Raw genomic sequence first — 12,107 nt, forward strand, 5'->3', positions numbered from 1 at the left:
AGGGAAAGCAGCTGGTAAGCTCTGCAGTAGTTTTATTGGTACCTCTGCCGGTACCAGCCATTTTTGTAACAGATGCAGCCCAGGCATGCCATCAGGTATTCCTGGGCTGCTCCCCTGTCAGCTTACGTGGACAGAAAAATGAATCAAAACAGGCAATGAAAGAGTTAGTCTCCAGCTTGTGTACTTTCAAAATAAGTATAAACCACCAAATTTTCAGCTAACAACCTGAAGAATAACTTAGGGTGCTGAAGTCACTAGCACGCACAAATTATCTTACCAGGACATCGACTCATAGGCAGATTACTCTGGCATAACAAGTTAGTGCATATTAGTTGTTCCACGGAAACTGTCCAAGCAGACAGTCTGCCACACCGCACACTGCGGTAATTGCAAGCTAATTTAGCTTCTTTAATCACATTTGCCCTTAAGTATTTTTTTTTCAGGTTGTGTGCAAGTGTGTGGACCATTACCACAGGGCAGCTGACAAATATCAGCCTGTTTTTCCACAGTAACTCCTTCACATGCAAATACTTAAAGTTCCTCAGTGTTTTGGAGTTCCCCCTTACCAGTGTTTTGGGGACTCTGGCTTTTCCAAGTGATCCAAATAACAATTACCAATAACTGCACAACTGCAGAACAGAATCAGAGATAGATATTCAAAAGTGAGGTAATATACGTTTCTTAAATAAAACTGTACCTGAAGGCTCGGATGGTGGTTAGGCCTTCAACGGTCTCTGAGAAATGGGAGAGTAATGGTAGCTGAGTGCTGTCATCCAGCTGCTGCAGGTCCCTGGAGAGGGTTATGAAAAGAATTTTGTAAAAATCCAGTTTTGTTGTGCAGTTCAGTCTCTTGAAACAGGCCCAGAGATTGAAAGTGAATATCATCACAATAATTATATATATGTATATATAGGGTTCAGACAGATTGCAAAGCAGTGCTGCATGTCTCCGAGCAAGGAACAAAGACCCCAGGAGGATTTTCCTTTTTTAACATTTTAATACAAACAATGCTGGAGTTCTGATGGGTCTTTTCCCTTTACTGCCTTCCTTTGTTTCTCCTATATTCCTATTTCTTATACTCAATTGTTTATTAATTTTAAACAACATTCTGGCTCTATGTTGAATATAAATTCAATGGGATACTGCAAATAACAGCTCGAGTTAAGCAGAAGGCAAAATGCAAGTTCCTCTGTCCCCAGTCTCCCCCCCAGATAGCACAACTTCTCACTGAGCTGACAGCGTAACTTACACAGAGTAACTGAGAGCCCACACTCATCATTACGTTGTTTCTCAGTTTTGTGTTTAGTCACCAAATCAGTGGAAACACAGGTGGGGTGAAATTCTATTTAGTCTCTGTTTCTTCCAGCAGGAAGTAAATTGGTTGTAGAATCCCTCTCAATTCATGCATACATGAAGGGATAAATGCAGCATTACTACGAACACTTCTTGAGCGCCACTGGGAGGGAAGCTGTATGTTCTTAGTAGCAGAACAAAATCACAGATATGGCTAGAATTTTTCAACTTGTTAGAAACTAAAAGGCACCCGGAACCAGAGAGGATGCTTGTGCACGTTAGATCCTTAGTGGGCAGCAGTAGCACCATGGTTATACTGCGTTCTCCAGATTCTCCCTGGATTTACAGATTTCCATTTTCACCTGGAATCACGCATGCAGAAGATGTTTCTATTGCCAGAATGATACTGGTTTATGCTCTTACCGTGATGCGACTCGGAAGTACTTCTGGATGAAGTAACACATGATTGCGAGGGGAACCAGGGCAATGAGAAACATTGGTGTAACATACGAGATGACAGCAAGAGCAGATACACACAGCAAAGTGGAACGACTCAAGCACTCCAGGGTAGCTGGAATGTGCTGTATAGATAAAGAAGAATAAGCACACAGAATCTTCCATAACATATCAAGTTTAAATCAGCATTATTTCATTTTCCTTTGTCCACTTACACAAGGACAAAAAAAATTTGAGGATCTGAAGCACTAAGTATACAGGTCTGATTTTGAATAGAGTGCTGGGTTTTGGAAAAATTTGAAGGGATTTCTGTGGGGCTGCTTCACATGTCTGCATTGTGGCCCACAATCCTCATGTCAGAGGATTACAAATGGGATGCAATGGATGATTTTAGCATCTGTATTAATCCTATGAACTGGCAGTGCAGTCTGGGTAAAAACTGATAATTTGAATCTCGCTTATTTCTATTTTGGGCAACAGGGTTTGCATTCTTCTAATTTCATTTGCTCGTATGTGCCAAGTGAATGTGTCTACCCACTTTTTAAAAAAAGATTCTCTTAATTTGGAGATATCACTATTGGTCTAATTTTGCTTGCCTTTTATATACAGGGCATCTTAATCAAATAAATGGTTTTTCAATGTGCATTTAAGATGAGGAATGGATTCTGAACCTAGAAAATCACAATACAAATTGATAAAGTAGTCAAAACTACTTTTCATCAGTAAACTTCATCTAAATGAGTCTGTAATAAAACAAAATCCAGCCTTTCAGACTGGGAAAGAAAGGACAACTTGGCAGCTTGAATATATTTATTCAGTACCTGGTCGATGGTATTGCAGTCAGCTGAAAATCTGTTCAATATACTACCCAGAGGTGTTGTTTCAAAAAACCTAATATGAGACAAGGAACAGGAAAGATTACAATATTGGACACTAGAATAGTTTTAGGGTTTTTTTGTCTTCCTTAAGCTAGGTACCCTATCACAGACACAAGCAAATATATGGACAGCCACAGTAAAATTTCACATTCTTTTCCCATCACCACAGCTTTCCAATGAAATGGCAGTCTTGAACGTAATCCAAAAACAGCAAGCATCTCCTCAGCTCCCTCTACTGCCTAAGCTACACAAATCATGATTACATTTAAAAAAATCCTTTGATTGCAATTTGAGGCCTCTTCAATGCAAGAAAACTGCAAACAAATTATATTGAAAAGTCTTGCATTTTTCTGGGAATAGAAATGCATAACTAAGAACAACTGTTGAAATAATATATTAAGAGACCTTTGCATACGCAAAATGCAAACTTCATTATTGCTCTGTAATTAACTGTTCCATAGCTTTTGATGAACCTCAAGTCTAATTCTATCCTGAAAAAAAAGTATTTTAAAAAATCTGAGGTTTTATGCGTATATTATTTCTACAGGATTTCTGGGTCAAACACAGTTAACTTGAAAATAAGAAGATATTTTTCCTAATATTCAGTAACAGCTGCAGGTTTGAATTAAGATACAACTTGCTTTTCATGTATTAGAAAGAAAACTTACGCAGGACAAAGTCCTTTACTGGTATCTGTGCATCCCAGTGTACTGTAATGATGCCCTGATGACTGTCTAAGCCCATTACCCTTCATATACTTGCACAATCACTGCATGACAGTAAAGATTTTCAGTGATTAAGATTATGATGCATGCTATGAATGTACTGTACAACATCTAGATCAATAATTGTGTTTTCTCCCTAATTAAAAACAGCAAAGAGAAATTAAATATGCAAGGAAGTAAATCTCTGAAGTCACAGTCAGGCAGGAGAGGCGTTTGATCACTGTCTAGGAACTCAAGCAGCCTGGGTACCATTTTCAAAAATTGCTCAGTAGTGTGATGCCTGGTGATTTTCAATGATACAAAAAATGTGATTCACAGTCACTTCTTAAAAACTGTGCTTAGAAGAGCACCTTGAAGTAAGGAGCACAAAACGGCCTTGACAGGCTTGAGAGGTGGGGCCATGTGAACCTTGTGAAGTTCAACACAGCCAAGTGCAAGGTCCTGCACCTGGGTTGGGCAATCCCAAGCACAAATACAGGCCGGGTGGAGAATGAATTGAGAGCAGCCCGGAGGAGGAGGACTTGGGGATGCTGGTGGATGAGAAGCTTAACATGACCTGGTAATGGGCGCTCACAGCCCAGAAAACCATATCCTGGGCTGTGCCAAAAGCAGCACAGCCAGCAATTTTTTACGACAATACAATTTGTATTACAATCAGAGCAATACCTCATTGGAGCCAAAATAATCTTATTTAGTAAAGAAGAGTGTAGTTTTTTGGTGACTTTCAAGCCAGTCCACTCCACCGCTATTGATGTGACAAGACATAATACAATCCCAAGACAGCAGAGAATGCTGAAAACTTTTGAATATCGAGAGTGGTTGAAATCCTAAGAAACAAAAAGCAAGTAACAAAATTATTCACTGTAAATTATGTTTAATAATTATTGTAAATGCACAAACACAGGACTGAAAAAATGTAAGGAGTAAATGCTTTTTCCTCCCTAAATGAAACTGCCAATGGTTTTCAACAACCTTAAACCACAATGTATTATCCTTTGGAGAGGGGCATGTTTGCATGAAAATAAGAGATTAATCAGACATTTAGAATCACAAAATACTATTAAAAAAAACCCTGAAAAGATATATTTGATAGTTTCATCTGAAGGCAAAAAAACATTTTAAAAGCATTTATTATGTCTTTGTTGTTTTGGTCTGTTTTCTGAACAGGAACAGAATATAATAGTTTTTTATTTTGAAATACTAATTTAATATTAAAACTCAGCATCAATAAAGCATCTTTTAAAGATGACAGTGTGATCCACGAAATCATACCCAAACTTCCCAAACACTAATGTAGGATTACTTGTAGAAACTGAATCCCGATAAAGAAAATCTTAGTTCTAACAAAATCCCTCCTCTACAGAGTATCCTGATAGGTAACACAGTGGTCAATTCCATGTGGCATTCACATTAGAAAAAAACAAACAACTGAAAAAAGCATGCACATCATAAAAAAAAAATAAATAATCTGTGTTCCCCATATTAGAAAATCTGAAAGCCCTACTTGCAGTAGAATGCAACAGTACAGAAGAATTTGAAAGAACTATGATATCAAAATTACTTTAGAGACCAAGGTTTAGGCATATCAGCTAGATGATGAAAATACAATAAATCTAGCAAAATGAGAAGAACGGCACATAAAACTTAACTGTTAGTTTTATTGCACTGTGTACCCAAAAATGCATTAACCTTCAAAACACTCTCCAGTAGCTAGAAATTTACTAGAAATACAGCACACTGCATACAGATCTTGGAGCAGAGGTTGACAGCGGGAGATCCCCACCGGTTAAATCATAAGAGGAAGATGAAGAAGGCGTTGCATACCTGATAGGAAGAGCAGTTCTTCAGCTGTAGCTCTGTTTTCTCAGAAAGGGCATCTGAGGTCCAGAGTGCCAGGCAGTAGTCAATGGCCACCATTATTGTGTGCTTCAGCAGCTGGGACAGAACCAGCAGTGGCAGAAGAAGGATTCCTGCCGCGCTGAGGTACTTGCCACAGGCACTCCAGGGCATCTTTGCTCTCTGATGCAGCACCGAAGACAGGTTGTCTTCATCATCGCTTTCTGTTACTTCTTCTGCAATGTGCAAGAAAAAAGTACTTACTCGTACACACCTTTCATACGGACTGGCAAGTGGCAGCTACAAAACAGGTCTTATACGGGATAAAGAGTGGCTTTGAGGTGAAATTACATGCTCAGCCACACATGCTAAAAAGGTGCAAAGAACCTTAGTACTTAGTTATCGATGTCTTCAGCCATGTTTTTGCAATTTAAAAGTACTGGCTTGATAAAAACGAATTGTAAAACCTTAAACAAGTGTACTTAAGCTATTGACAGATTTGAAGCTCACCCACAATAAATTATTCAGTATTATTCCCTATTAATTATCAAATCATGTTCAAGTATAAGAAAAAAAACCTCAAGAGTTTGAAGGAACCTATGACTCCTGAATGCTTGAAATCACTATAGTCCAGATGTAAAAATCAACGGAAACAGCCCTCTTGCAAATCATGACCACCTGAAAAATGGTTATTCTCTTGCCAGTTTGCATTATATTAATTCATTCACATATAATTGAACTGTGAAACAGTAATGTAGCAGTACTGGGCTCAAAGGCCATCCTTTTACCTTCATCCTCTTCATCATCTTTCAGCAGGGCTTCACGGGAATACATAGTCCTCCGGAGATTTGTTCTTTCCAAAACAGTTTTGCTCTCAATAATAGTCTCCTGAAAAAGGGACAGTTCATATGTTTTCAACTAGAGAATTAATAAAAAAATCACTAGCTGTGACAAAATTTGTTTCCAATCAGAACATGATCGAAAAATGAAAGTAAAGCTCTTACAAGCAGGCAGTCATGAGTGATGTATTTGCTACCTCTGTGTAAAACTCAAGGACATAAATTAGATATCCGACATTAATTTCACATTGTCAATCCCAGCTTCCTTGAAATCTTAACGTGGACAGATATCCCTTAATTAATAAGAACTAAGATTAATTATCTCATTCTTCCCGTGTTATAGCACTAAAGTCAAAATGTGTTAATGATTTAGAGAACTTGATATAGGCACATCTGAAAAACTTCTACCCGATGCAATGAGTAAATTCAGCAACTTTTATAGAAGCAGCTATCGTATCGCACATTAACAATGCTTTTTCCAAAATGGTCCAATTTAATATTCCTTAGGCAAGAATATTTTGATAGGGCTTCCTATCAAGAATGGACCAGAGGCAACAGTATCAAGGAAGGATGAGCTGTCCAGATGAAAGAATTTCTCTTAACAGATAAATAATAAGGGTAAATGCAGTACTCCAAATCACACACAGCATGTCAATCCTTGCTAATGCTTCCAACCTAAGGAGAAAAAAAAAGAAAAAAAAGAAGTCACATTTTCTGCAAATGTCGATTGCCCTGCCCATAAACAACCTTCTCCAGCTCTTGGTCTTGGCGATTCATTAATGTTTTCCAGTGTTCAAAGAGCTCAGTCTCTGATTTCTGAATGTCCTTGAGTGTTCCTTCTCTCTGGATGTTACCATCTTTCATGGCAATTATCTAAAAAGTTAGAAACACAAGTGGTGAGATAAAGAGCCACGTACCTCTATTTATTTTAAGGCTATGCTGCTGGGCCTGGACAGAATTTTCTCTTTTCTCAAATAAAGAATACTTCTGTGAATAAATCTGTCTTCTAAAAAGGCAGTGAAGTTATCTCTTGACTCTATCCCCTTTACTCAAGATGCTGCAAAACCATAAACTTCCTGCACTTCATGCTTTCAAGAAGGAAGGCTGCTTTTAAGTAAGAAAGAAGAACGGGGTCCCTGTCAGCACACAGGAGAGTGCATTACTCTTCCTAAATACAAGTCATTAGCAAGATGAGATTTTAGAGTTCTCTTACCTCCTAAAAGGAAAAGGCTTTTAGCAACTCACTGTGTGCAGCATGTTTGCCCTCATTCAGGCAATTAGATACGAGCATGCCGGCTCCACCGTCTGTTTGATATCATGGACCTGATAAGGAAAAGCTAGGGAATTTGAATCCCTAAAGCTTTTAAAAGCATAAACAGTGGACACAGTTTGAAAAGAATTATATATACAAGACAACGGCTGAAGGGTGTGGTTTCCAGGTTTATCTTAGTGTAACTACATTATATACACAGTGTAACTACTTTTACTTTAGAGCTGACAAGGAGAATTGGAAAGTGAGGCATGTGGATTGTAAACTCACATGACATCATAAGAAAACATGTTAATGCAGTATTTATTTTCCTCTCTCCCTGGAAACTCGACAATTTCCATGGTCAGTGGGTGGGGAAATAATCTATTCTGTTTACTGCTAAGAATTTACAACAGAGAAAAGGAAAAAATAAAGCAAACGGAAAAGGAAAAAATAAAGCAAACAACAATCTTGTGATCAATTTATTCTGTAAACCTATAATTGGGCTGGGCCTTGAATTTTTTTTTTTTTTTTTTTTGCATAGGGTTTTGCTATGAAGATTTAGGAGAGCCATCACATATACTTCCAGTTATATTTTTATTTAAAATTCCTTAATAAAGTAAAATAAATATTCATGCTGCACTCCATTAGGTTAGACTTGCTAAGCCTTAATGAGACCTGTGCTTAGGAAAAAGAGCCTGAACTATTTCTGAATAAATATTTTTCATTATAAATTTAATTAATACAAATGGTTACTATCCTACAGGCTGGTTGGAACAGTATATTTCATGAAACATTACTCAAACCCAATTATAAGATAATAAAAATAAAATAATTCTCATAAAGCATCTCATAAAACACAACTACCTAGAAATGGGTCTGACTCATAAAGAAAATTAAAAAATTATACTGACACAATGCCATAGCTCTGCATATTTAAAAAAATCCAAATACATAACAATTGAAAAAGATGAAGCTAAGAATGGACCTCACAGGGAGGGGAAGAAGGCAGAAAAGTCCTGTATCCTGAAAAGACACTGACTGGAAAACCAGAACTGTGTTGAGATCAATAGTAGTTCTTAAAGGTGTACAACTGAGGGACAAGGTCACAGCAGACCACAAAGGATAAATGCTGCCCACCAAAAAATGTGACCAGAACAAGATTAATGTCTATCTGCAAGTTTATAGCAAGCCAATATGAAGAACACAAAGCAGCTGAAACATGGTTATTTCTTGAGACAGAGTAACTGCTGCTTTAGTCTGTGCAAGCTGCAAATGAGAGAGAAGTCCTGCTAGGAGGCATAACTGCAGTCATCAATCATCGTGAGCAAGAAGACCTGTGATATTGTAGCTGGATAACTATAGGAGAACGAAGCACAAGGTCAGTGTGAACCAATGAACTAAAAACCAACTATTTGCAAAAACCAAACTTTATCCTGCCTGATTTGCTTCACCTTTGACATTTGCAATTGCAAACTGTTATAGGAAGTATACCTTCATTTTTTTTCTGTAAACAAGATGTAACAAAGAAACCTAACAAAACAATTGAACACTACCTATTTCTTAAAATTTTGTCAACATACAGAGGGTAAAGATGTTCTTGATACATTATGTACTAGTACTAATCACAAGGAAACACTATTTTTTCCTTCTATTTCCAAGCACAATATCCATAAAAACACCTTTTTCTGTGACAGCACAAATTCCTAGTCACATCCCAGCAGAGGCAAACATGTTAAACGTTTTACTGTTTTTGAGATAAAAAATGAGCAGAATTTTCCAATACAACTGATTTTTTTGTATACTCAATATACTTTAACTGCAGCCTGCTTCCATAAGAGTATTAAATATCAGCTCTGTGAAAATCCAACCTATCAGGTGTTCTAAGATGGGAACTCCAAAATCGTCACCCCAAGCTCACTGGCTAATTTTCAGATCTTTATTATGTCTCTTCTCACTATACTGCCTTGGCAGAAAGATGAAGAGAAAGCCTTGTTTGCAGCAAGACTTATTCATGCCACATTCTTGCCGCCTCATTAAAAAAAGGGAAGAGCTTTCTTACCCAGTCAGCATGGGGTAAGTACTGAAGCTTGTGAGTTACAAGCACAATGGTCCGCTTGTCTTCCCGCAGCATTTTCAGGATCCCTTCTTGCATAAGATGGTCACTTAGGTGGATATCCAGTGCAGAAAATGGATCATCCTGTCACAAGGAAAAAAGGTCAACTTTTGGAGACAGCACTTAGAGTGTTAAAGGAAACTGACAGATTTTAACACCAGTAAACCCAGTTAGATCAATATAGACAATCAAAAGAGGCTGTCAGAAGATTAAAAGTGTTCTGAGGAATGGCTTTTTTAAACTACGTAACAAATCTTGAACTGTCTATTTACAGTGAGTACTAAGACATATAGTAATGTCAGCTGTGTAAACACTGTGATTTCGCGAGGCTTGCTGGGAACTGCTCCTCTCAGCAGATGTGCTTCACAGCCTACATATCTGCAGTGCATTGCTTCTGGCAGACTGAAGACAACACAGCAACGTATGTCTATGGCATGGATTACATAACCGCTCCAGGGGCAGGGACAAAAAGCACATTTTATTTCCCTTATACATAATGGCCTTCTGCTTTTTTTTTTCTTTGATTCATAAATCAAAAGAATCACACAAGAAGAAATATTGATAATTTTGATGACACTGCTCAGATGCCTGATTTATGACCTAGATTAGTTTATGCCTAAATTTAGTGCATATAATTCATTGCTTCAACAAAATAATCTATATCATCTTTTGGGGGACTTGTTTACCTAATCCTATTTATATGGAATTACAAATCTGTTATTTCTGCTTGCACTAATGATATTGGCTGTGAGATATCCTTAGTATTATTATTTCATACTATATTACACTAAAACCACGATGTCTTAAAAATCAAATTTTGCTTTCTCCAGCTGTTTGCTGATAAAGTAGAGTTGAATTTGAATTAATTCTGCTTTCAGTGTGACATCATTGCTACCAGTTAGTTAGAGAAAGGTACAAGCAAAGACAGGAGTGCTTCAGAAAATCCTCTTGAACTTTTACTCCCTTCAATTCTGCAACAATTTATTTTGTGACTCCATCAGATACATGAAAGCAACAATACTAAATTATCTACAAAACCAAAAATTTCTGAAATCAACAGTAAGATAAATATGATCACTGAAATTCTAATAAATCAGAGCCTAACAGAGCACTTAAAATGTGCTTTTGAAATACAGTAGCTTTGACTGTGGTACAGAATTTATTCTTAAAAATCTGAGTGCACTGTGCTCAATAAGCAAGGATGTATGTTGCCAGCTTTCCTGCTGCAACTACTGATTCTGCTGTCCTACTGATCCGGCGCAGACCTGACCATCATTTTGAGCCCCGAGTTTGTACACAGCCACCTTGTCTGCAGTGCTGCGCTTCTGGGGACCGTAAATGCCAGTTCACAGAACACAACACTGCACTGTGGAGTCGGACGAGGCTGTTCATTATAATGACACATGGATTAGAAGGCACGTGAAAAAACACCAGCTCGTGCTACAGGACTAGTCTGATAGGCAACAAATGAAACACGCAGAGTCAATTAATGTAGTTAAGAATAAAATCTGTAATGAATTATCACATGACCTTTTTTCATATCTGCAATGATCACAAGAAGTTTAGAGAATGTGAAAGGTTATGGAATATGAGGTGCATACTTGCCAGAGAGAAGCTTTTTGCATTTGTTTACAAAAGCAGTCTTAAAAGAACTGAGTGTTTGCAAATGCTACCGTATAAGATTCCTGATTATTTTTAAAAGATTTAGTAACTCAAAAAAGGTTTATTTGTATGTACTTTGACATTATCAAACCATAAGAGAACCTGCTACTATTAGGTGCTTATTGAGCGTCCTGCACAAAAGGACAGAAGTGACAAAACCAAGTTACAGCCCAATACTGGGTCTGCTGATTTGCAGCACCTGGCCCAGCTGCTGTCTGCTCTCCTGCATTCTGATCATTGCCTGGAAACCTCCTACATGGGAAGCAAACACATATTGATCAGCCTAATTACAGGGAAAGGTCTAAGTAACCTCCCAGACTTTTAGGGATGACCTTGAATGTGGACAGCTTCTCTGATCCGATGTGACTCACTGTTATAACAGCTGGAGTCAAAGCTCCTTGAAAACCGAGCTTAAGAAAGAAGTCCTACATTGGAAAGCTGGCAAGCTAACTCCTAGCGACTGTGTAGGATACATTCGTTTTCCCACCTACTAAGTTTTTAGAGCCTGCTCTCGATCCTTTTTCCATAGCACTTCTGTTGAAGTTGGGACAGGATATACAACGAGCAGTTCAGGGTGGGAAGACAGCTTAGTTTGTTGCACAAAGGAAACACCCCAGACACAGGACAACATTAATTTTAGGCCTGAGACAGCTTCGGAATTTCATGAATACAGCAGAGACTATTAAATTTCTAAGTACCAAAGATAAACACAAGGGTCAAAAAGAAATTTCAGCACACCGAGAGGGGAAGCATTAGCATTTCGATTTGTACCTTAATACCTATCTGTCTGTCTGCAACATTTACAAAGTGCTTCTTACCTGCAGGCTAGCTAACAATAGATATAAAATAAACAGTGCACATCTGGCTTAGCTCAGTGAAGCACAATGTTTGGTGTGTGTTACCCATGAAATACTCCAAATGCTCACATCCCATGCTTCCGTTTGGAGCATAAACATAATGGCACCTACTCACCAAGAACACAACATTTGTCTGCTGGTAAAGTGCTCTTGCCACACTGATACGTTGGCGCTGCCCTCCAGACAGATTAATACC

General features: G+C 38.0%; 1 protein-coding gene across 5 annotated transcripts in view; it reads right to left on the reverse strand.

The window, feature by feature from the left end:
• ABCC8 (ATP binding cassette subfamily C member 8) overlaps positions 1-12,107 on the reverse strand; it is an 83,068-nt gene that overhangs the window by 16,179 nt on the left and 54,782 nt on the right. For all 5 annotated transcript variants that reach the window (XR_008734155.1, XM_055722282.1, XM_055722281.1 and 2 more), the window contains 9 exons: positions 12,027-12,107; positions 9,339-9,476; positions 6,775-6,900; positions 5,977-6,076; positions 5,177-5,424; positions 4,019-4,179; positions 2,571-2,640; positions 1,717-1,874; positions 698-790 (listed from right to left, as the gene is read on the reverse strand). Coding sequence is in view for 4 of the 5 variants with exons in the window: in XM_055722282.1 (XP_055578257.1) it covers positions 698-790; positions 1,717-1,874; positions 2,571-2,640; positions 4,019-4,179; positions 5,177-5,424; positions 5,977-6,076; positions 6,775-6,900; positions 9,339-9,476; positions 12,027-12,107 (1,175 nt within the window). In the remaining variant the exon portion in view is untranslated. The remainder of the gene's footprint in view (positions 1-697; positions 791-1,716; positions 1,875-2,570; positions 2,641-4,018; positions 4,180-5,176; positions 5,425-5,976; positions 6,077-6,774; positions 6,901-9,338; positions 9,477-12,026) is intronic.

Source organism: Falco cherrug, chromosome 10 (assembly GCF_023634085.1).
Source record: "Falco cherrug isolate bFalChe1 chromosome 10, bFalChe1.pri, whole genome shotgun sequence".
Lineage (NCBI taxonomy): Eukaryota > Metazoa > Chordata > Aves > Falconiformes > Falconidae > Falco > Falco cherrug.